At 44.9% G+C, this 24,712-nt stretch overlaps 2 protein-coding genes and 1 pseudogene across 5 annotated transcripts in view; 1 reads left to right on the plus strand and 2 right to left on the minus strand.

The window, feature by feature from the left end:
* Window positions 1–2,326, minus strand: part of LOC102830216 — a 6,131-nt pseudogene extending 3,805 nt beyond the window's left edge.
* The window catches only part of UBE2R2 (ubiquitin-conjugating enzyme E2R 2), a 106,366-nt gene extending 94,110 nt beyond the window's left edge, over window positions 1–12,256 (plus strand). The window contains exons 4-5 of the mRNA XM_006863036.1: window positions 5,472–5,606; window positions 12,037–12,256. Of these exons, the coding sequence (XP_006863098.1) occupies window positions 5,472–5,606; window positions 12,037–12,256 (355 nt within the window). The remainder of the gene's footprint in view (window positions 1–5,471; window positions 5,607–12,036) is intronic.
* A 5,065-nt stretch (window positions 12,257–17,321) lies between these two features.
* UBAP2 (ubiquitin associated protein 2) overlaps window positions 17,322–24,712 on the minus strand; it is a 117,796-nt gene continuing 110,405 nt past the window's right edge. For all 4 annotated transcript variants that reach the window (XM_006863038.1, XM_006863037.1, XM_006863040.1 and 1 more), the window contains 9 exons: window positions 21,281–21,476; window positions 20,670–20,761; window positions 20,317–20,364; window positions 18,807–18,885; window positions 18,428–18,633; window positions 17,977–18,184; window positions 17,770–17,837; window positions 17,499–17,690; window positions 17,322–17,417 (listed from right to left, as the gene is read on the minus strand). In XM_006863038.1, coding sequence (XP_006863100.1) covers window positions 17,322–17,417; window positions 17,499–17,690; window positions 17,770–17,837; window positions 17,977–18,184; window positions 18,428–18,633; window positions 18,807–18,885; window positions 20,317–20,364; window positions 20,670–20,761; window positions 21,281–21,476 — 1,185 coding nt within the window. The remainder of the gene's footprint in view (window positions 17,418–17,498; window positions 17,691–17,769; window positions 17,838–17,976; window positions 18,185–18,427; window positions 18,634–18,806; window positions 18,886–20,316; window positions 20,365–20,669; window positions 20,762–21,280; window positions 21,477–24,712) is intronic.

Below are 24,712 nucleotides of genomic sequence, written 5' to 3' on the forward strand. Positions count from 1 at the left end.
ATTCCTTTCTATACCACTCAAGTGTCTATTTTACAATAGTAGGCAAGGGAAACTAATATTCATAAGGCAGTCAAGGATTTTAGTATTATTTACCCTTTTCAAGCTATACCTAGATCCCCGTATCCCAGAGCCCTGTTGTTCCAAGGTTGAGTACGCCTCACCTGGGGCATCTTTTTGAGGTTTAGTTTCTGGGAAGTTTTCAGCAAACCTCTCTTGTGCTTTGACCCAGTTCTTTTTGTTCTTGTTTTGGAGAAGGTGAACATCTTCGATTGACGATGCTTTGCCCTGTCCCCAAGCCTGCTTGAGCTCGCCGAAGCTGAATCGGAATTTTCATTCCTCCACCATCCTTCCCTAGGCCTTCGCCCTTGGTCCAACCCATTTTCTCTAACATCTTACGAGCTTTGTTGCTATCAGTGATTTCAGAATGAACAGATGCAGGTGCATCGTGTCTTAGGAAAGTTCCTTCACTTCCTATCTGTTCCCTGCATTTCCCAACTCTATATTTCGGATTCTTCAGTGCCTTTTCATCTTCATGGTCTGTATTCTGTAAACCATGTTTCACTCGTATTTTCTTTCTTTTCTTCTTTTCAGTTTTTTTTCCTTCTTACTTAGTGTTGGACCAACAAAAGTTTCATCTTTCTTATCAAGGCGAAAGTGAGCTCTAACCTTCCCTGGTTCGCAGCCATATAGGTATCACTGCCAGGGTGAATATGAAAGGACAGCATTGTCTTTCCAATTTCCACTTCATCTCCGTGCTCAAGTACATATGGATCACATTTAGCTTTAGCTGAAGAATCGGTTTTCCATTAACAATCGTGCCATTTTGACTGCCTTTATCCACAAGGACATAACTTTGTAAGTCATGGTCAAAATGAATTTCCGCATGAAACTTACTGACACCAACTTTAGGGATCTGAAGAGTGTGCTCCATATCCTTTCTCTTCCAATTGTAGCAGGGTTTACAGCTGTAATGATAAAAAGTGATCCTATCTGCAGCACTGGTGATCTAATAACAATTACTTTGATACATGGGGCCAAATTTTTTCTTCATCTTCATCCTCAGTGTTTTCTGCAGGGACACTGCCTTCACTGGTAATATCTTCTTTGTAGCTGTCCTTGGTCTGAGAGTCTGTAATCTCTCCTTCTTTGGCTCACTATCAGTCTCTAGGATTTGCTCATCTTTAAATGAAGGTGAATTATATTTTCATTACAAGAAGGTTCCACAGTGCTTCCATTAACTGGAACAGTAAAGTGTGGAGAACTATTTTTGCAATGAATGTCTCTTTTGGATTTCTTTTTCACATTTGCAAAGTTTTTTCCCTCATTGCAGTTTATATGCTCAACACTGGATGCGCTTTCATCTTCTACATTCAAATTCTTTTCTTCTTCAACTTTTTTGTCTTTATTTTGTTTTGTGCTAGAATTCTGATAAGGTTGCAAATATTTTCAAGAATGAAATTGGTATCTACCACATTCCATATCACAGTAGTAGCAAATTCCAGTGGAAGGATCATAATACAGTTGATTTTCAGAATCATAGTAGAAACCAGTGCTATGGTCGAAATATAACCCAGTATTCTCATCATAACTAAATCCAGTCTGTGATACAGCAGCTTCTGTTGCTGCTCTCAAACTCTCAGCTAGTGATGGATGAACCTTCTAAAGATGTATCTTCTGTTGCTAATGCAGATGCTGACTTCTTTGAATTGGAGACAAAATGGTCTTCTTGTCTACCTTCAACCTTTTCTGTTATATTAGTGCCAGTATAAGCATCATTTTCTATTTGTGACTCCTCTTTAGAATTGAAAGAAGCTTCAGTATCCAGACTTTGTTGAACTGAGAATTCAGTTGTTTTATTTAGAAGACTAACATCCTTATAATATGTTTGATAATAATAATCTGAGTTTGACCAAGGAGTTTGTACTTCTACATCAAAGTTTGTATTATCTTTGCTTCTTCCACAATGAGGAATTTTACTGAGCTCTTCCACCTAAGTGCGGAGCTCCTGGTTGTTGCTCTCGGCGCTTTGGTACAGCAGCTCCATGTGATGTAGAAGCCTCTCGATCTCTTGCAACTGCCGTTTGCAGCTGTGCAGTTCCAACTTCTCCACCTTCCGCCATAACTGGGCCATCTTGGGCTCGGGGGAGGTGATGGCAGCTAGGACAGCACCTCAGAGGCCATGTGGGTTGGTGCAAAGGGGTCTACAGATTCAGAGGGGCTATGCTCAGGCAGAGGCGGGTGCCTGCGGGCCCAAGAGGCCACGGGAGTGCGTGGGCAGCGAAAGGCGGACTTACACGCCTGCCTGGCCACAGAGGCCCCTGGCCATGATCTAAAGCTTGCTGCCTGTAACCGAGGGCGGCAACGAGCAAGGGGACGCAGCCTTAGCTGTGAGCTGCACAACCCAGAAACCCAAAACTTTATTCCACCTATATAACTCTTGAAGCTACTTTTAAAAAAGTTTTTATTGTGAATTGAAGGATAGTTTACACGGGACAGTATCGGTTTTACACTCTTCGTTTCATTGCAGTGATTACAGTCTCCTCCGGTCATCATCATTCAACAGTATTTGCTTCCATTTCCTCTGTTTTGGTTTGTTTTTTAGCCGGGGGATATACACAAAAACACTCAGGAATGTATAATAATTTAAACAACCAAAGGGCACATTCTGTAAGCCTTCGTCTTGGCCGTCAGCACTTAGTCATTCTGTTTCCTTGAGTCTAGAGTCCTCAGCTCTTCTCTCTCTATCCCTCTCTCTAGAGCCCTCTCTCCTTCTCTCCATCTCTCCATGTCCTCACCTCTGCCTCCATCTCTGGTGTCACTGCTTCTCTGGATGGGGTCCCACGTTCTGCTCATGCTCTTCTCCCTTGATGGTCCCAGAGTCCTTGGCTCCTGGACTGTAAGATCAACTACTCCCTCCTTTTTGTTACAAAACTTCTGCCTTTACAGTTGAGACAGGTGAAATTATTCATGGTAACAGTTACTCACTGTTGAATCCTAAGAATCTTATCCCCATCTCTTTTCATCAGATCCCTCTAGACAAGATGAAAACTATTCAGTGGGGGCTCTGCCATCCCCCTCACACTCTTGATTGGTTGATTGATTGTGAACTGAGTGATAGTTTACATGGGAGAACATCGGCTTTACACCATCATTTCATTGAAATGACTACAATCTCTTCCATGTAACATCATTCAATGGTATTTGCTTCCATTCCCTGTTTTTCTTTTTTTTTTTTTGCGGGGGGTTGGGAGGGCAGGCCATGTACACAGAAACACTCAGGAATATATAATAATTTAAACAACCAAAGGGCACATTCTTCAAGTCTGCCTCCTGGCCATCAGCACACAGCCTTTCTCTGACCATGAGTTGAGAGTCCTCAGCTGCTGTCTCTCTCCATGTCCTCATCTCTGCCTCCCATCTCTGGTGTCGCTGCTTCTCTGGATAGGGTCCTGCATTCCACTTGTGCTCGTCTGGTCCTAGGGCCCTCTGTTCCTGGACTGTAAGATTGACTGCTCCCCACCTTTTTTTTTTATTAAATGTTTTTATTTTGGATTGAGTTAAAGTTTACAGGGCACATCATCAGCTTCACATTCAACCATTCATATAGCTTGTTTCATTACATTGATTATTATCCCCTCCATATATCATCAGTTAACAGTGTTTCTCTCTATCCTCTTTAGCTTTTTTTTTTTGTTTTTGGGGGGAGGGAGACTTGCCTTTTTGGAATTTACAGTCTCGGCTTTTAGGAAAGGTTTTTACATTTGTCTGTGGATATCCAGGGCTCATGTATGAGATTACTAACAAGCATTACTGAATAATCAGATGAGGGACAGTTTGCTATGTCTACTAGGTGGCTAAAGTCTGATCCTCAGAGCCTATGGTTTGGACGGTCAACAACGCTTGGGCCCACAGGGTCTTGACCTCCTGACCTGGTCTGCACGGTCTGCATCAGATTCCCCCTTATTTATTGTTTGTTTAAGGGACGCTGCCTGTCTTAGGCATTCAGTGCAAATTCCTCAGTCTTACCTGTCATCGAAACTCATTGCAGCATGGCAATGGCTCTGTCTTAGGTTGCCGAGGTTCCACATGATCCTTACCCGTCTCTGGCCACACGTCCAGCATAAACAGCCGCCATCCGAGGAAGGCAGGGAGGGAGGAGATCGGGTGGGGACCCCATACGCAAGACTTTGCCAGCCCACCACCTGCTCTAAGGTGACCAAGCAGGATCACTATTCCCCACCTTTTTTTAAATTTAAGGTTTTCATTGTGAATTGAGTAAAAGTTTACAGGGCAGATTATCAGTTTCACATCCAACAAATCATACACATTGTTTCATTACAATGATTATAATCCCCTCCATGTACCATCAATTACCAGTGTTTCTCTCTATTCACTTTAGGTTTTTATTTATTTATTAAAACACTCAGGCATATATAATAATTTACACCACCAAAAGGCACATTCTGTAAGTCTGCCTCTTCAGCTGGAGGCTCCCTCTCTCCATGTCCCCATCTCTACCTCCATCTCTGGTGTCACTGCTTTTCTGGATAAGGTCTCTCCTTCCACTTGTGCTCTTCTCCCTTGAAGATCCTAGGGACCTTTGTTTTACTCCCCACTTTTTGTTACAAAACTTCTACCTTTATAGTTGTGACAGTTACAGTTAGTCATGATAACAATTACTCACTATTGACTCATAAGAATCTTATCCCTATCTCTTTTCATCAGACCCTTCTAGACAAGATGAAAACTATTCAGTGGGGATTCTGTCTTCTCCCACACACTCTTAAACTAAACTCTCTCTTGAAACCTTGTAAGCCAATCACTTAATGCCTTTATTTGCCCCATCATTTTAGGTAGCCAATGTCTAAGTTGCCAGTCCATGTATACCAAGGGGGTAGGATTGATAAATAATGTGGAGACTCCTTCCCACTCAGTTGGTAATTTGAGCTACTACATCCATAAGTATAGGTCAGCAAATTGTAGAAGCTATTTATTTTATGCTTTTTATCTTTTCTCCTCTACTTAGTTTGTAATTTTTCTATATGCAGTATTTTTTTTAGAGGTTGAAATTTTATTTATACTTTTTATTATTACATTTTGTGTGTTTATATAATACACACAATTTTTTAAAGCTTCTAGACATCTGCTTTTAGCAGCCAGTCGAAAGAGTACTTTCCATAGCATTCATCTAATGATGGCCTCTGATGTGACCCATGTGACCCTTGTGCTAGACTCAGTTTCCTGTGTTTTTCTTCATTAGTGGCTTTTTCCTAGCTTATCCGCCAGTTTAATATTGAAAACATTTAATGATACTCTGTTTCCATTCCCCTAAAACGGAATATAGTCTAATATTAAATTATATCTGATAAATTTGAATGAAAATTTAAAATCTGAATGTACTTAAAAAGGCAGGATACTTTTGAATACAGTGAAAATGAGTATTCATAGTTGACCCTTTTTTCCATTTCTAGGACTATCCTGTTAAGTGTAATCTCTCTGCTTAATGAGCCCAACACCTTCTCCCCAGCCAATGTGGATGCTTCAGTTATGTTCAGGAAATGGAGGGACAGTAAAGGAAAAGACAAAGAGTATGCTGAAATCATTAGGTAAGGTTCTTTGTTTTGTCTTCTTTTTGATTACTTTATGTCTTCCATACAGTGTATTCTAGAACCCAGGGTTTAAATCAGATGTAAATATCCAGTCTACTCCATTTCTCTCTGATTTCTACTGTGGGAAGAGTGAGGTAGATTTCTGCCTGAGCCAACAAACCAGACTTCGAACTAGTGTTTTTTGTGAATTCTCTCTCTTAATCATTTTAGGGACCTTATTCTGGACTTTCTGTTAAGTGCAACAAGCACAACTCCCCAGGGTATTTCAGGTATAAAACAGGGTAATTTTGTTCTCAAAAGTATTAGATTCAACCATTCATCTTATGAACATTCTGTAAGTATAGGACATAGGTTTTCATAATGGTACCCACGAATTTTGTAATAAATTCAACTTACCTTTCATACTGTTAAAATAGAACTCTAAGGATGGTTTCACTTCATCCTGCACATAGGAGCTGTTCACTAAATACTGAAAAAATTTGTATAGATAAATCTAGTTGGCATGATAGCAGGTAAAATGAAACAATAAAAACAATGGACAGAAAACATATCATCTGACAGCCAAGTAATCTAGATCATTTCTCCAAGTTTTATGTTCTTTGAAGTCACTTTTAAACTCCTTCCTCTGCTATAGCCATTGAATGAGAGTATTAGGCTCAAGCCTGGGCATCTGTTTAGTTGTGCAGTTTTTGTTTGTTTGATCAGCGTCCCCTGTGACTGGCATATACCAAAGTTTGAACATAATTAGTATAAATAGAACCCATAGAAGTGTAGAGGAGTGGACACTGAGAATTGAAGAATGGGACTCCTTCACAATGCAGTTAGAATTGGAGCCTGATATTCAAGGAAAAGAAGGATTTAGTAAGTGAAGGAGGCATGAATATTCCCATGGTTATTCTAATCTCTGTGTCTGTCTGTCTGTCTATCCCCTCTTTCTCTCTCTTTATATATATATATATATACACATACATACATACATACACACACACACACATACATAGGTGCTCTGGTAGGGTAGTGGTTATGAATCGTGCTGCGAACCGCAAGGTCAGCAGTTCGAACCTACCTGCTGCTCCACGGAAGAAAGATGAGGCCCGTAAAGATTTATAGCCTCGGAAACCCTGTTCAGGGTCACTATGGGTCGGAACCGGCTCGATGGCACTTAACAACAACAACAACAACAAATATATATACACACACACACACACACACACACTGGTAGCGTAGTGGTTACGAATCAGGCTGTGAACCTTAAGGTCAGCAGTTCGAAACTACCAGCTGCTCTGCGGGAGAAAGATGAGGCGTTCTGTTCCCGTAAAGATTTACAGCCCTGGAAACCCTGTACAGGGTCGCTATGGGTCGGCACCGACTCGACGGCACTTAACAACAAGAACAACACACATACATACATACATACATACACACACACACATATATATATATAAAGAGGTCTGAATGTCTCTTTCAGACCCTGGATGGCCTAACATTTGCACTTGTATACTAACTAAAGGTTGTATGTTTAACCCACCCAGCAGTACTGCAAAAGAAAGACCTGGCAATTTGCTTCCATAAATACTACAACCAAGAAACCCGATGGAACAGTTCTGTTCTGTAACCATGAGTCAGAATTGCTTTGCTCGCAGCAGTTGGGTTTGGCTTAGTTTGGAGTGTCACTTTCTTTTATATATGTGGGATTGTACAATATCTGTATTTTTGTGTTCTACTTATTTCACTTGGCATATTTTCAAGGTTCACCTGTATCAGAACTTTATTTCTCTTTATAGTTGAATAATACCTTAAAGTTTTTCTTGCTCATCTGAAATTTTCTTTCACGTTTTGTATGTCCCAATTGTGCATCAGGTGCTTTGGCCAGATATAGGGGTTACAGAGTTGATTTGAATACAGTTTTTAAGGAGCACTTTTTAAAGTTTATTGTTGTTTAGCCGCTGAGTCGGTTCTGCCTCATAGAGACACCCTGTATAGGATTTCCAAGGAGCAGTGGGTGGATTTGAATTGCTGACCTTGTAGTTCTAACCGACATAGCAATAAAGTGCTTACCCTACAGCACCACACCGGGACTCCTTATTTAAAAACAATCAGATGTCTGTGTCACATGCTAATTACGACTGCAACATGTAAGATACAGAGGATGAAGATACAATACCGTGGAGTTGCTGGGAGAGATAATGCCTTATCTGAGTTTTTAAAGATGACTGTACCTTTTTTAGGGAGAAAGGGGAAGAAAAAAAAACATCTTCTGGAAGAGATAAACATGTTTGCTAAAACACAGGTGTGGTGTATAAACCAGAGCCTGTCAAGGGAATTATAATTAGTTTTGCGTTGCTTAAATGTAAAGTCTGATTTTGGAAGTAGACCTACTCCTCACTTACTAATGATCTTATATTCCAACATTCTACATTTATGACTGTAGTAAAAATTTTATTCAATTATTTTGAGACAGAGTGAGGTGTGAGGCTCAAGATGTGCATTAACACCGATTGTGGTAGTTGAGGTTACTTGTCAGTTGGCCGTGATTGGGTTGTGGCAGTTGTGTAATGATGTACGTTGGCACTCACATAATAATGTTGTTCTTTTTAAGTGCTCTCTGGTTCATTCCGACTCTTAGTGACCCTATAGCAGGGGCGGGGAACCTTTTATCTGACAAAAGGACCTTTTGGATAATTATAAATTATAACATCATTTGTGGACCATACAAAATTATCAGCTTAAAAATTAGCCTGCTGTATTTGGTCAAACATTTAATTAAGTCACCCCTAATGTGATGGCTGGAACAACCTGTGATGGCAGGTCCAGACCAAAGGATTTCACGGGACTTACACAGCCAGCAGGTCAGATGTTCCCCACCCTTGCTGTATAGGGTTTCAGAAGCTTTACGTCTTCGTGGGAGCAGAAAGCCTGCCTCATTTTCTCCCACGGGTGGCTGGTGGGCTTAAACTGCAAACCTTTGTGGTTCACAGTCTAGTACTTATCATATGGAACCACCATATAATGGTGTACGCATCCTCTGTTTTTTCATCTGATAGGGTCATTTCTCTGGTTTCGCCAGTTTTCACATAATGACCTGGTCTTCAGCACCTAATCAGGTCAGTAATTGAATAGTGGGTATAATAGGAAATTAAGTAAGAGACTCAACCAGTGTTAAAAGACATTGAAGTCATAGGTGTCAGTTACAGATGTTTGAGGGAAGGGATGATCACACCTGAGATCTGGAAGAACAGAGTCGACCAGGGAACCAATAGGGAGGCTGAGATATGAAATATACCAAGGCGGTGGCAATGGAAATAAGGTGGATTTGTAGTTACACAGACTGTAAAGCAGTAGTTGGACATTGGGATTTTAGATACATGGAGTGAGATTTGATTGTAGGAATTGATACCCTTGCATTGGGAGTCTTGGGAATCTTAGTGTGGTGCTGTGGGATTAAAGCACTGTGGGATTCAAACCACAAGGTTGGTTTGAACCATAAGGTCGGTGGTTCAAACTCACCAGTCACTCCTTGGAAACCCTGCACAGGGTTGCTATGAGCCAAAACCAACTCAGCAGCGCGTCAACAACAGCCCTTTCACTGAGAGAAGAAAATGGAAGAGGTGGAACCTGACAAATGCAGTTCTAGATTTCCTGAGTTGGGATTCCTCTTGGACATCAGGGTGGAGACTTCCAGAAGGCAATTGGCTTCATAAGGGTCTAGCACACAAGCATTTGGGCTGGAGCTTGATAGAATTCTCTTGGCACAAAGAGTGTGTTGGTTATCTTAGTTTTCCTAGTGCTGGTGTAACAAATATCAAAAGTGGGTGGCTTTACAAACAGACAATTCAGTTGTAAAACAGGCCAAATATCTGGCCGTGCTCTTTACCCTACAAGATTTACAGATGGAAAATAAGAATATGAAACTATGTTCACTGCCATATACTATTAAGGAATCACAAATTAAAATAACATTGAAGATCCCACTAGACACCTATTGTTGTTGTTAAGTGTCCTTGAGTCAGTTCTTACTCATAACAACCCTGTCTGTAGAGGATTTCTGAGGAGGGGTTGGTGGGTTTGAACTGTAATCCAAACACTGGCAAACCACATGACGAATTGTTGAAAAGAAGAGCTGTCTTGAAAGAGCTTTCATTGCTTTTGGTGTTATTGTTGCTAAGTTGATTCACAATGACCATGTATAGGGTTTTATGAAGACACTGGTGTGGCTTAGTATGCAGGACTGCAAGGTCAGTTCGAATGGCAGAGTCAGTGTTTCAAGCTCACCAGCCACTCCTTAGAAACAATATACAGGGTTGCTATGACTTGGAACTGACTTGATAGCACTTAACAAAAACATTAATGCAAGGTGTTCATAATAGGAGAAATTGTGTGACATAAGGAGGAGGGTATATGGGAACTGTGTAAATTCTGTACAGTTTCTGTTAATCTAAAACTTCTATAAAAATTAAGTTTATTAAAATGTTAAAAAAAAAAAAAAGTGGGTGGCTTTAAAATTAAGAATTTATTTTCTCTGGGTTAGGTTAGAAGTCTAAATTTGGGCCTAGCTCTAGAATTAGGGCCTTCCTTGTTAACAGCCCTTGAAGTTCTTGGCATGTTTTAGCATCTTTCTTCTCCCTGTTTCTTTCTCTATGTCTATTTTGCTATTCTTAAAGGGACTCTAGTAGCATAGAGGTTATGAGTCGGGCTGCTAACCTCATCAAGGTCAACAGTTCGAAACTACCAGCCGCTCTGCAGGACAAAGATGAGGCTTTTTGCTCGCATTAAAGAGTTACAGCCTCAGAAACCCTATGCAGGGTCACTATGAGTCAGAACTGACTCCACGGCACACCACTACCACCACCACCACCATTTGCTATTCTTATGACTCATAAATGATTAGGTTTAGGGCTCACCTTACTCTGGTTTGACCTCGTTAAGGTAACAGAAGGAAATGACAGAGTCACATTCACAGGCATAAGGGTTAAGATTTCAGCACATTTTCGGGGGGTGGTGGGTGGCACAATTCAGCTCATAACACTGCTTACAGTCAGGGTTGCCGATAAGGTAGCCCAGAGAGAGTGCTGGGAGGGAGAAAAGAGGTTCCAGTCTAGAAGTCTTGGGAATGTGGCATAGCCACAGCAGAGACTGAAAGAGTTCTGAAGGGAAAGGTACATAGAAGGAAAATCAGCTATGGTAGACTGATGTTTTCATTTTGGTTCTGTAATACTTTGAAGGCTTGAATTTTCATATGTGTTGATTGAAATGATTTATCCTTTTATTCAGTCATAAAATCAATGATGGGGGTGGCAGGCTATGTTCTAAGCACTGGAGAGAAGTACAAGTGACTGAGGTAGAAAATGAAGTCCATGTTTAGTGAGGTGAAGTAGAAACAAAGAAAGATCATAAAAAGGAAATAAAGTACTAGATCATGGTATGAAAGATAAGTATTAGTAATAAGATGGCCACAATTGGGTTGTCAGGAAAGACCACCTCTAAGGTGATATTTGGAGTTGCGGTGTGGTGCTGTTGGATTAGTACTGGACTGCAAGGTTGGTTTGAACTCCAAGGCAGGCTGGTGTTTTGAATTTACCAGCCGCTCCTTGGAAACCTTATACAGGATCACTATGAGTCAGAATTGAATTGAGGGCATGGATTGGCAAAGTGGCAGCATCAATGGCCTCAAGTGTGGCAACAATTGTGAGGTTGGCCCAGGACCCGGGCAGCATTTCTTTCTGTTGTGCATAGGGTCGCTATGAGTCGGTACCGACTCGGTGGCACCTAACAACAACCAGAAGTTCTGTTTATTTAAGCTGAGATCTGAGTGACCAGGAGCCAGTCATGTGTAATCAAGGGGTGAGCAACTGATCTAGAAAGAAAATTATGTAGGTGTTCAAGTTACTGTAAAAGACCAGGATGGCCCTGCTTTGGAGTTGGAGGAAAGGCAGACAGGTGAGTCATGCAAGTCTTTGGAATCCGTGGAAAAAGGTATTGGGATTTTACTGTTGAATGTAAATGAAGAGTGTTGCATTTAGAAGACTTGTAGGAGCTGCTTATATGATGAGGAGGCTCTAACAAATTTGTGAACAAATGATGAAAAGATAATTTCACAAACTTTTTGAAGCCCCCTTGTATTTCCTGGTGAGAAGATGGGAAGGAAACAACTTCAAGGTGATTTCTGACTAACAATATTTAAAATCAGTTAAGTGCTCTCACATAATCATTTCTTTCCCCCATTTTATGTAAAAAGTAAAAATTGTAAAATTTTCCTTTAAATGATACCTGACACACTGAATGTCGGTGTATCCCAGAGTGTCAGATGTTTTCAGACAGGAACTGGTTTGGAAAGCAGAATCAGAAAGAATCTAGGTTATTTAGAGACCAGTTTAAATTCACTCTTCACCATAGAGAGCTAACATACGCTGTTCTGTCCTCTCTTTAGGAAACAGGTTTCAGCCACTAAAGCAGAAGCAGAAAAGGATGGAGTGAAGGTTCCCACAACCCTGGCGGAATACTGCATCAAAACTAAAGTGCCTTCCAATGACAACAGCTCAGATTTGCTTTATGACGACTTGTATGACGACGACATTGATGATGAAGATGAGGAGGAGGAAGATGCCGACTGTTATGATGATGATGATTCTGGGAATGAGGAATCGTGACGTGCTCCTTTGATGCCCCTGTACTGCCCTGCTGACTCAGGCCAAAGGGAGGGGAGCAAGTGGGGACCTAGCAGTGGCCCCTCAGCAAAAACCTATTCACAGGGGGTGGGGAAAACAAACACGGCTCCTCCTGCTGACTCCCCTTATGGATCTCAGTTTGCTCCTTTTTATGGACCTCTTAGTGGAGAGAAAGTGACCCTCCACAGAATGGCTGAGTTCTTGCATTCTCTTCCCTTCCATCACTGTATTGATTCTTTTTTTAAAAAAAAAAACAAAAAACAAAAAAGCAAAACAAAAAAAACAACCCAAACTCTCCCGCCTCACTTCGTCTCTACAAAGTGTTCACAGCAAAACACATTTGGTTTGTTTTTAGATTCATGAAGAAATAGTCATTCATCAAGATGTTTAATGTATTTAAGGCTGGGAACCCATTGAGAGTTTACAAGTGCTGCATATACTGGGTAGCAAAAGAAAATGAATAAACAAACCCATACAACCCCCCCACAAAACAAAACAAATTTGCCAAGGTTAGCTGCTCATTACATTAGTATGTATGCATTTATTCAGCCCCATGGTGACGAATTTTTTTTTTTCTTTTTCTTTTCCTTGCTGAGGCTGGGGTACAGTGGATGTTGGGGACTTCGTGCTGAGCTTGGTAGTGGGTTCTCGAGCACATGGACATACTTAGCCTGCTTGAGATCATCCTGCCAGAGGCCCCAGCCAATTGGAGAGTAATCAGAATTTGTTTTTGAAATCAATTGGGATCTAAAACCTAAAATAAATATTCATACTTTGCATAGAACTGAGCACTTGGTTGCTATTTATTTTAAAGGCAAGCTTGTTATTTTTCCCCCAGGGAGCAGGGAGGGTGGGGAGGATGTGGGGAGTAGTGCGTCCATATGGAGTTTTAGCGCTGAGAACAAGAGTGAAGGGTTAAAAATCACTATGCCTTTTTTGGGGGGGGGTGTGTGGAGGGGGTTTGATGCTGCTGGGGAAAAGTCAGAACTACTGGTGACCACTGTCGGGAGAGGAGACCTGTTTTTTGTTTTTCCCATGGCCTTCACCTCAAAGATAACACTCTGACCGTGGGGGGTGGGGGAGGGAGGAGAAGTTAAGTAGCCAGTTTTACTCAGTATTAATCCTAGGTGCATGTGTTAAGGTTTTGGTTTTCATTGAGCTGCTTTGACCAATTGTGATAAATGTATGAGTTCCGCTTTCTTCATTGGATGTGATCTGGACTTTTCTCTCCTTCCATTGTGCTTTGGCTGTGGAGTGCAAGCAGATGTGCATGGAGCTTGCCTTGGGCTGCTTTGGCTCTTTTGGCAGGGCGAGGAAGGTGGCTGCAGGCCATGCAGGTCCTGCAGCTGGAGTCCCTGTTCTCAATCATGTGTTGCTTCAATCAGTATTGAGATCCAGCAGTCTTCACCAACCAGGGACTTCAGAACTTGAGGTTGATTTTTGGTTTCTTATGGGGGTGGAGGAGGCCATGGAGCAAGATTCTGTCAGTAGGGAAAACCTCTAAAATGTAAAATCATAGATTTTGGAAGGAAAATACAACAAAGCCTAACTCCAGGACCTTGTGCACTCCTGCCAACTCCCTTTGCTTCAGATTGTAGCCCAGAAAGAATCAAAGGGCTGATTCTGGGCAGGGTGCAATAGATGGATTCCTTCCTCAGCTCCTCCTTCCTTTCTGATCTCAGGGTTTTCATTCACTCTTCAATCTCCAAACATTTGCTGACTACTCCCCTAGCAGTCCCCTCTAACCTCCAAAATGTGTGGTCTGATATTAAGCAGGAATATTTAAAGTGGAAAGTTCCTATGGGACATTGATGAGCCTGGTCCTGTAAGCTTTACGCCCAATCCCCATGGGGCCAGGGCTGTTACTTGTACCCCTGAAGCTAGTAATTTCAGCCAGATTTAGGGAACAAAAGAGCTCTTTATGACAAAATGCTCTCAAGTTGTCTGGCTGCAAACTCTCAGAGGATGATTCCGGAAGTAGCTCTTTACTCCCTACATTTCTTAAGTGATGCATCCAGATAACTTGCAGATCTAATGGAGCCAAAGTCTCTGATCTCACCCCTCCCCGACCTGGGTTCACAGTCAGCTGCTTGGTCTTACTCCTGGCGCCCTACCATTGAGCCTGCCTTTCCCCTTCCTGCTGAAGCATCTTCCCTAGGTCTGGCCAGGTACCTTCACCTGGTGGGAGGTGCTGTGCTGCTCAGCCCTGTCCCATTAGGTCTTAACAGCCTCTGTTGCACATTGACTCAGGGAGCCAGAGAGCCAGGTGGAGGTTGTACCTCTCAGCCCTTTACCATGTTACTATTGAAGGCCAAACTCACCTCTGATGAGTGTAATCAGTTCTAGAAAAGACTGTGGGGTGTGTTACCTGTAAGCACAACCTGACTTATGAAATCCAGATGTTAGGTCAAGAGCTCTGTCCCTGGAACACATCCTCTGGGGGAACTAATGAGTATGTAATTGGTTTTGTTTTTGTTTTGTTTTTTCTTTTGGGGAATGGAAGTCTCAGGCTCATGCCAGAATCTTGTTGAGTACAGTTGTGCTGATGATTTGGTGACACGAACTTTAGTAGACTGCCTCTGATTCTAGATGAGACCTCACTGGATGCTCCCTTAGTTCTGTGTATTTGGAGGCTGGGGAGAACAGTGTACCATCAGGATTCCCTTGTTGCTTTTCTCAGTCTCCTTCCACCACCTTCCTATCATCATTCCAGAGTTCTGTTCTATTAGCCAAACTTTTGTAGTCCCTTTTTTCCCTATTCCCGATAATTATTTGCTTCTTTACTTGCTGGTTTCCTCCTTTTGTTTGGGACATAACACAGTAAGAGATTGAAGGGGAAAATGTATAGTTCTCCACTGAAAATTAACTCTCCACTCCTTCCATCCTGGTAAACAAGGTTTACATTTACAACTATAAAGATTCAGATGCAATTTTCAACTATTTTGAAACCAGCAAGGACTCACCTGACTTTAATAGTTTTCTTAGTTGAAATTGTAGATGTTTTTCTTCAGTTTAACTTATGAGAAAGGATTATCTGATGCATTTTGTGTTGACTTTCCTTTTAGTGCTTTATTTTGTCTTTTTGCCCATCTGTCTACTAATAAAATGTGAAATAAAATATACCTGTATTGCTACTTCCCTATGGGATCATCCTTTTTTTTTTAAGTCTCTAAATATCTTTGCTTGCTGTTACATTTCAGGTTATTTACATCCAGAAATCAGTTGAAAACTGAAGACTCACTGACCTGTTTTTTTAGAACATCCTGCCCAGTGGCATTTACCTTCATGGGTAACTATACACATCCCAATTCTCACTAATGTTTAAAGGAGCTTTTTAATGTAACTTTAAAGTAGGGCACAGTCTGCTAATGTGAACAGATAAGGAAGGACTAGAGGAGTGCTCTACTGCTCTCCTTAGGCAAGCACTTTATTTTCACCATTATTGTCTTACAGAGGTAGATAGGGCACAACACATTGCTTAACAAAAGTTCTTAGTTACAGTTGTGAACACTGCCCATTTTTCTAACCACAGTCCCAAACTGTGTTAACAGGTGAACGACCAATGAAGTGACTGCTGCAGCTAGGTGACTTCAGAGGCTAAGATCAGAAAAGGGAAGCCAGTGCCCCTGGACTAACCCAGTATTGACTTTGAAGTAGCTCTTTGTTCATCTATGTAGCCTGGTTGGAGCATAGTAGCTGTGAAGGACTCCTATACTGGTGGCCTGGAAGCATGAGGGAAGAGTGGAACCCTGCAGGGTTGCTCAGAATCCTGGCCTCTTGTGACTTTATGGAGCAGACATTTAGCTTAGACCTACTTGCTAACTTTATGCCATTCTGACTTAGTAGTTATCTCTTCTACCACTGGTTGACCCCTATTAAGATTGAGTGGTTGATGAAAAGCAAAGGATGGACAGGTTTACAAGGTAGTACTGCACCTGTAGACTTAACAGGGGACTTCAAAAAGTTGGTGGGAAAATTCCATCTTTTTTTTCTTTCCATAAACTTCCTCAAATAGTCCCTCATATTTTATCTCAGCCCTAGAACATTGCTCTCAATTTTTGGATTTGCATAAATAAGGCTGTAATGTCATCTGAAGTTTAGGAAGAATGAGTACCCTTTTCGTAAGTCTGTGACAGGGTTGCAAGAATAGCAGTTAACACTGCTGATGCCATGTCTGGAGGCCTGTTTTTTCAGCCTTATCATTTACCTTTTCAATCCCTGGACGTTGACTGGCTGGAGAGAAGCAAGAGAAGGGCCTTTTATATATAGCCACTTCAGCTCTGGGACAGCATGTGTCTTCGCTCCGCCCTCAGTCACCACACAAAGACCACGCATGCTCTCAGAACTTTATTAGGTGGAGTTTGGGTGAAAAGAGAAAAACCCTGAAGCAGTTGTCCAGCTGGTTGGGGACAACTGGGGTAGAGGAGCCTTTGCCCGGAGATGCGCTCTCACAGAAGGGGAATCCTGTCTCTGATTCTTTTTAAAAGGGGGTGCTGCCTGGTCAGCCCGAGAAAGGCAAGTCTCTAGGGACAGACCTGAGCAGAAGAGAAGCAGGTGCCCAGTTCTGTTGGGGTGGGAGGCGTTAGGGGGTTCTGCTAGTCCCAGGTCAGGTGACAAAAGTTCCCCCCTCCTCCCCAAAAAAAAGGTAATTACATAGGGGAACGCCTCAAATAATGTTTACAATGGAGTGAAACAAGTCGTGATTCTTCATTGGTACCTGACCCCAACTGCCTGGAACCAGCCTTTCCAAAGACTGCTGCTAGCAGGTGGGTGGGCAGGGGGCTGTATGGACACGGCCTGAGGGCAGAGGGAAGGGGGCTTGCTTTGCTACAGCTGGAAGAGGGGCGCCCCCACGACCCCAAGACGTCTATCCCATTTACAAATACATACATAAATACATTACATACAACAGCGAGGCTGGGGGCAGGCTCCCCAGAGGCTCTGCTGACACAGTTAACGTCTCAGAAATTCTAGAAAACGGGTGCCAGGCTCCATGTGTTCTCTCTGCCCGGGGTAAGCCCCACCCCAGCCCACCCCTCTTCAAGGTTCAGTTTGTCCAGTATGGAGAGTTGCCGTAGGCGGGCTTCGAGCCTTGGGACTTGGGCTGCAGGGAGCTAGGTTGGCTGCGTTGACCAGAGCCACTCTGAGGAGGAAAGAAGGCAATGAAGGCTGGAGTGGAGCCCCTGACCCAGGGCAGGGTGACTGTCCCCAGTAGAGGGCTCACCTGGGCATCCTGTGGGAGGTGGTGGTGCAGCAGCTGAGAGTGGGGCTGCTGGTGGGCAGGTAAAATGTGCAGGAACGGGGGAGGCGCGTAGCCAGGGGCAGCTCCAGGGGCCAGAGGCCCAGTGGAGCCCAAGGCTGAGGGCAGGCTGAATGGTGGAGGGGTTCCTGCATGAAATCCCTGCTTATCAAAAGACTGCAGGGCAAAGAAGAGCGTGTCAGGCTCAGGTGAACCTCACACCACTCTACCTGTCCACCTGGTGCACTCCCCTCACCTGAGTCTTGTTGTAGACAGAACCAGTCATATCAGGTAGACCAGTGGTGCTTGAAGACACTGATGGTCCTGGAAGGAAAAACCACTGTTTCTCGCAGCAGGTGGCCCCAGCTCCAGGGGAACGCTGGGGTCGTCTTACCCAAAAGGGAGTCAGGGTAGGAGACAACTACTCAGGGTTTCAGTCATGGGAAGGAAGGGTAGACACTACCTTTGCCAGGCCCAGAACCTGTAGACTTGTTTGGTGTTTGTGATGATCCACTATAGCCGCCTTTGGTGTAGTCTCCAGCTGCTGTCCCCTGGGTCAGGTCATCATAAGCAGTGCTGTAGCTGTGCTGGCCATAGCCACTGGCCTGCTGGAAAGGCGTGCTGGGGGTGCCGAGGTTCACACCATGCTGCTTGGCTGAGGCTGGAGGGACCTGATGGGCAAGTAGGGTCCCCTGCCTCAGACTTGGGCACAGCTGGCAAACCCACAACCAAGGGGGCATTAACACATGCTGGAACCAAAACCCGAAAAGAACTAATGCCCTCAGCCCAACCTTTCCTGAAGACTCGGGGGACACCAACCTCTGCTATTACTCCCATACGCTGGAATTTAGGTCTCAGTTTAGCTTTCGCCAAGGACAGGGCAGACTGACCCTCCCCATCCTACATATACTCACAAACATGGCGGGTCCATACTGGAAGGCACTGGGCACGCCTGTGTAGTACGGGAGGCCAGTGTAGCTGTAGCCTGGTGGCAGCGTGGGATTCACAAAGGGCTGCTGGGCTGTGTGGTGGCTCTGAGGCTGACTCTGTTGTGGTTGCGCTAGTGTGGTGGGGGGTGCAGGGGATGCAGAGTCACCTCGGCCAAACTTGGTGACGTCACCTAGGGAAAGAGGAGCACTGGTTCGGGTTGGTGTCTCCTACTGAAACAGATGCAACCAGCCCGGTTCCCAGAGACGCGCAGGCCTGGCTGCCAGCTCCCATGTGGAATTGAGGTGGCCTGGAGCCCTTCTGATTTATACTCTTGCAATCAGCCCGCCCACTGAACAAACAAACCTGAATATGGATTATTCGCTAGGCTCCCATCTCGGTTGGCAAGGGCTGTGGGCGTAGCAAAGGGAATTCCATAGTAATCCTAGGAGAGACCAGGGCTCCATCAGCAAAGTGGTCTCGTCCCCCGGGGAGAACAGACGCGCAGCAGGACGTCACATCCAGAGGGCAGCACATGTAGAACTCAGCGGGAGTGGTGATGGGCACTGTGGGGTAGCACGGTGGCCCTTGCTCGACTAACTGGACCAACCTGTTATGTTCTCCAGGCAGAGTACTAGAGACCCAATCTCACACATCCATCTCTCCCAGAGATTCTGTGAGAAAAGTTCTAAAGAGCAGGAGCCAGTGGGGTGGGGGTGCAAGCAGGACTCTGGGGACAAAGAGGCCCAGAACTGGCTGAGAGGTCTCTCTGCCCTGGCACAGGGGAAAAGTCCGGCAGGTATAACAGTTCTCAGGACCACCTCTTGCACTCCACCGGGAATGCCCTGAGGCTACTGGACCAGAGGGTTTAGAAGTTTCCTCCTGAGCATGTGAGGACCAAGGTCACGTCCCATTCCCTCACAAAGCCCTAAGGCCCAAGCATTGCCTGAGACCTCAGATCCATGAACCTCCTTTGAGATCTGCCATCTTATTAACTTTTTGGGATGTGCAGCTGCTGGTGCAACATGGCAAACGAGCCCCCCAGCCACAGGGCTCTAACTTAGGAAATAATTCTGGAAGATTAAGTTCCTGAGGGACAAGAGCTTTCACAGCTGTTATCTGGGAGGTTGTCCAGGCCAAGACCAGGAGGTACCAGTACATCCCTGAGCTCTTTGTGGCTGGCGAAGTGCAACAGGTGGTACCTCCCTGGGGAAGAGAGCTGCTTCCTTCGGGAACAGGTTAGACCACATCCAGTAGAGGGGACACCTGCTGTCCAAACGGCTTCCACCATCAGACAGTCTCTATCGGATGCCCTGAGCTGCCTGAATTGACTAGAAGTCTGGGAAATGCTGGAGTAAGAAGGGAGTGGCTGTCCAGGAAGGCCAATTGCCTGCTCCCATGCCCTCAACTGAAATCCTGTGAATGCATGTGGCCATGTCCAGGGGCACAGAAGCAAGTCCAACCTCACAGGGATTCTGTACTAACCAGGGAACAACCTGGACCAGCACAGGATGGGAGGCCAGACCAGGGAGATGCTGTGAAGGGTTGAGAGACACACTGGTGCTTTAAGACTTAGGAAGCTTTATAAGCAACCTCATGCTCATTTCATAGGTTTTCTCAGAAAAAACAGTGGGAAGGAGAGATGGGCCCACACTTAGTAGGGGAGCTGCATACTGGGGTCACTGCCCAATGGCCTTCTTGCTTCCCAAGGAAAACCAAAGAACACTCATATGCCCAAGCTATGGGCTCCGCCCAGCCTGGAATCAGCCATCTAAGTGGTAGTGCTGACAGGTGCTCTAGGTCTGTCTCCTGAGGGCCTGGCCGGGGAATCAAGGCCAGAGGAGACTCAACGGACCACCGGCCCCACCCCACTCACCACTGGCAGCCGGGACTGTAGCACCTGGAGTTCCTCGTAACCATAAATCTGTAAGGACCAGAAAGGGCATGTTGGGGACCACTCCTCCCCAGGATGCCCAGGCCCATATGGGAAGCCAGCACAAGGGTGGGGATATGGGAAAGGGGCCTGAAGCAAGTGCTGTGGGAAGTATATTCTGCCTTTATGGGTCTAGACGGGAATGGAGGGCAGAGAAAGGGGAACTCAGGAAAATGCAATAGCCCAAGGCGGGCACCCCCAGCCCAACCCAAAGCCCCCCTCACCAGGTCCTGCCAGGTGCCAGCCCCTGAGGTCAGAGGTGCTGGGGCCGGCCAAGAGCTCCACCGTGCGCTCACCGGGTAGGCGGGAAGCAGTCCTCCTGGACCCACGATGTACTGGTTGTGCAGCAGCGGAGGCACCCCCTGGGGCAGGTTGGGGGGCGCTTTGCCTGCAAGGCAACATTTTAATGAAGTGACAAGGCACCACTCACCCATCCTTAAAAATCACACAGCACTGACCAAATCTCAACAGGAGGAACAATCTGGCCCCCAGCACACAAGGAGTGGGGCAGGCCAGGCAGAACCCAGAGAAGGGAAACTGTTGCAAAGGTGGGTTTAGCATTTTCTGCCCTAGCAGTCTGCTGTACCACACAGACTACCAGGACAAGCTTATCCTGGCTGATGGGTCACCAAGAGCAGCCAGGAGCAACCCAAGTCGCCAAGTCATCTCAGCTCAAGGAAAAACAGGACAGAAAAGACTGAGGAGCAAGGAAAACAAAGACTGCCAAGAGTCCTGCCTAAGTCACCACCCATGTACCCAGACTCTAACCAGCTCCTAAGGCAGCATAAAGACGACCACCACAAGCCAGCAGTGGGTGAAGATGAGACTGATGCTGGCAGCCATCTCCAGGCATTCTGCCTGTGAGGCCAAATGCACACATCTGATGGGAGGCCCCTGGAGCACATACCTGAGGTGACCAAGGGTGCGGCCCTGGTACTGCTGCTGGCCGCACTCACGGTGGTCCCACCCAGGCAGAGGCTGTTCACTGGGTTCATGCTACTGGGAAGGCTGACCCCTGAGGATGTGGCACTCGAGGCGGAGGTTGTTGCTGTTGAGAAGGTGGCTGAAGACTGGAGGGATGGGGTGCTCTCCACACTGGCATGCTGGCAAGACAAAAGCCAGGACACATGGGGGGTGAAGGTCAAGGAAGACATACAAGGCAACCACTCAGGGGTGCAGAACTGAGGACCCTCCCACCACAACTAGAGTCAGCCACCAGGACACAACTGTGTACCAAGACTATTAAAATGGAGCTCTCTGGCTCAAACCCTGCTAAAACTCCATCAAGTCTCACAGACTTTCGTATCTGAAATAAGGCATAGAAACCCATGTAAGCCTAAGGTCATAATTGAAGAACAGACCATTTGTGTATGAAGTCAAAATCTACCTCATACAAAGTAAGTTGACCCAGGAGCCTTGACTCCAGGGTCAGCCAGCTCCTAGCCCACATCAGAGTCTTCTGGGATGCTCTGCTCTTGGGTCACTCGGTACTTTGGTCTGGAAGCCAGAGGAAGCCAATAGAGGCCTTTGCCTCCAGAACTTAGTGATACTTGCAGGCCCTCACAGTCTAATCAAGGCCTACTTAGAACGTGGCCAGCTATTACACCTGCTTGACAAGATCCACCTGTGTAGGATGGGTTACCCACCCCGCCCCCCCCCCCCACACACCCAGCAGAAAATCCCAGAAGCCTGACTACATCAAACCACAAGGCATCAGAAAGGTTTGAGTTGTGGTTGGAAGAGATACATCTGGTTGGGCAAAGAGCCTGCAGACAATGAGACCAGTCTGCAAACCAGGCATGGAAGCACGGACACTACTAAGACGAACAAGGAGGAGGGAGATCCCAGGTGGAATGGCTCTGTGGTAGTCCCTGCTCATCTGAGAACAAGTTTTAGGGCCCTAACATTCGAAATAATTTGTTCAGTAAGCTTAGCAAAAGGTCTCCTGGGATTACTGGGGAATCTTGCTGCTTCAGCATAGATAACAGCCCAGGGTGAAGCAAGTCCCAGGACAGAGTAAGGGATGAATTGTCACAGCACCTGATCCGTAGTCCTCCATGAGGAGTGCGACTTACCACCCAGGACCATCTGCCACAATACTTCAGGGCCATAGAACCCTCACAAGAGAAAAAAGTACATTCCAAAGTCTGAGGAGCAGGAGAATCTATTAAGAGCTGCTTACTAGAGAACTATTTTCCAAGTGCTAAAAAGGAACTCAGAATCATTCAGCAAGTTTCTCCCACCTACAGCTGCCCCCAAGTGGCCTCCTATCTCTGCCCTTCCCCTCCAAGAGCAGACAGACTGCTGGCTGAACACACTTCCACTGCGTTTATATGGCGTCACGTAGTCAATTCAATGGGGCCTATGCAACTCCTCAGGATGGCCCCAAAGAGGCACAGCTGCACCCCACCTTCCACGGGCACACCCAAAGACCGAGAATTCCTCTATAACTGTGGCAGACTATGAAGGCAAGACAGAGATGTGACTATATAAAAAAGGAATATTACAATATGACAAAAGTAGGAGAACTAGCTGTGCCTATTAGCACAAAGAGTGACTTAACTTAGTCTCCCTAAGAGAGTTCCTAGAAACAAAGACCAAGAACCTGAATTACTTGAAATGACTCCTGTAGTCATAATCTTTATTAATACCCATCAAATGCCTAGGTAGGACTATGCAAATGAGGGGTGTGGAAATCTAATGAGGGAATTCGTTGGTGAGCTAGCCCACTAGTTTGACCACCTCAGAAGCAGGAATAGGGGCCCTCACTACCATCATGAAAGAAGAGCCAGGAATCGAGTGCCTCATTTGGACCCTGAGATCCTTACAAATGGAACCTCCTCAATACAGGAGACAGAGCTGTGATACCAGAGAAGAAACAGACACAGACCATGACCCTGGAGAAACAGTGGCAGCAGTAACAAGAGCACTAGACAGAGCAGTGAGCCATCCAGCCCCAAGGGAACAAGTGGGGGCTCCCTTGGGGAGTAGCTTGACTCTAGGCACTTCGTTGGAGTTTGCTATCCTGTGGAGCTGGCCTCCGGCTTCAGCAATGGGGTCCCCTTTGGGAATTTATTAGCAGTGCTAAAGGAACTTTTTAACACTTGCCCAAGCAGGCCAGAGGCCAAGGACCAGAGAGAAGTGTGCCTGTGGGCACAGCTGAAAAGTGATGCTACCAACTGGAAGAATCCTAAACTGAGCATTTCTGATCCTGAATTATAACCTGATAACATCCTGAACAAAGCCCACAATTGTGCATGAGTGTGCCTGCATTTGTGTGGCCATTGTAACGGATTATAGAGCCCAGCAGAAAAGTACAGTGCTGTGTTAGAACTAGCAAAGGAGGAAAGAGGGTGCAGGCATTTCTGACCCCTGCCTCATAGGAATCGGCCTTAGGCTGATGTGGCATTTGATTCATCTTCCCCTTTGTAAAAAGCAAAGGAGGTCAGCTGAGGCCCCACACACCATTATTACACTCACAGAAAAAAAGAAATTCAATGGCTCTCAAGTAAATAAAAAGTGTTCAACTTCATTTATTAAAAACTACACTGAGAGGACATTGTAGAAACTGGTCATTTTCGGTGATGGGAGGTAAAACATGGGTGAAGTGTGCACAGCCTGACATGGGAAAATGATGTCACTAAGAAGTATGGGTAAATGCTATGACATACATACATACAGGTATACAAATGCATACAGATATAAGGGTATATGTAGGTGTGGTGTTGTAGGATCAGCACTGGGCTGCTAACAGCAAGATCAGTGGTTCAAACCCACCAGCTGCTCCTTATAAGCCATATGCAGGATCACTGTAAGTCACACCCGACTTGACAACAATAAAGCCATGTGTATGTATAATGTAGGCACATACTGATGCATCTACATACAGGGTATGTGTCTGTGTATGAAGGAAGCTTCATAAGAAGTTGTGTTAACTTTTACCCAAAATACAATAAAATACATTTAAAGGAGAGAAAAAGGCAATGAAAAAACAAAGTCTATACTTTGGGGTATTTTCCCATCAGATTGATAAATGGAAATATTTGACAACATCGTTTTGAAGAGACTTAGAAAATAAGACATTTCATTCGTTGCTTGTGGGAGGTAAAATCATTATGCAGGGCAATCTGTCAGTGTCTAGCAATTTTACATCCAGAATTTACCTTCTAGACATACCTGCAAACATGAAATATTTTAAGCTGCAATGCAACAGTATTTGTAGTATCAAGACTAGAAAAGGCCCTAAAAGTCTATCAGTATAGGACTGATTAAATAATGTAATATAGTAGAACCGTGGAAAAAGAACAGAAGTTTATATTTCAATATGGAAATATCTCCC

The sequence above is a fragment of the Chrysochloris asiatica genome, unplaced genomic scaffold, assembly GCF_000296735.1.
Source record: "Chrysochloris asiatica unplaced genomic scaffold, ChrAsi1.0 scaffold00053, whole genome shotgun sequence".
NCBI classification, from domain to species: domain Eukaryota; kingdom Metazoa; phylum Chordata; class Mammalia; order Afrosoricida; family Chrysochloridae; genus Chrysochloris; species Chrysochloris asiatica.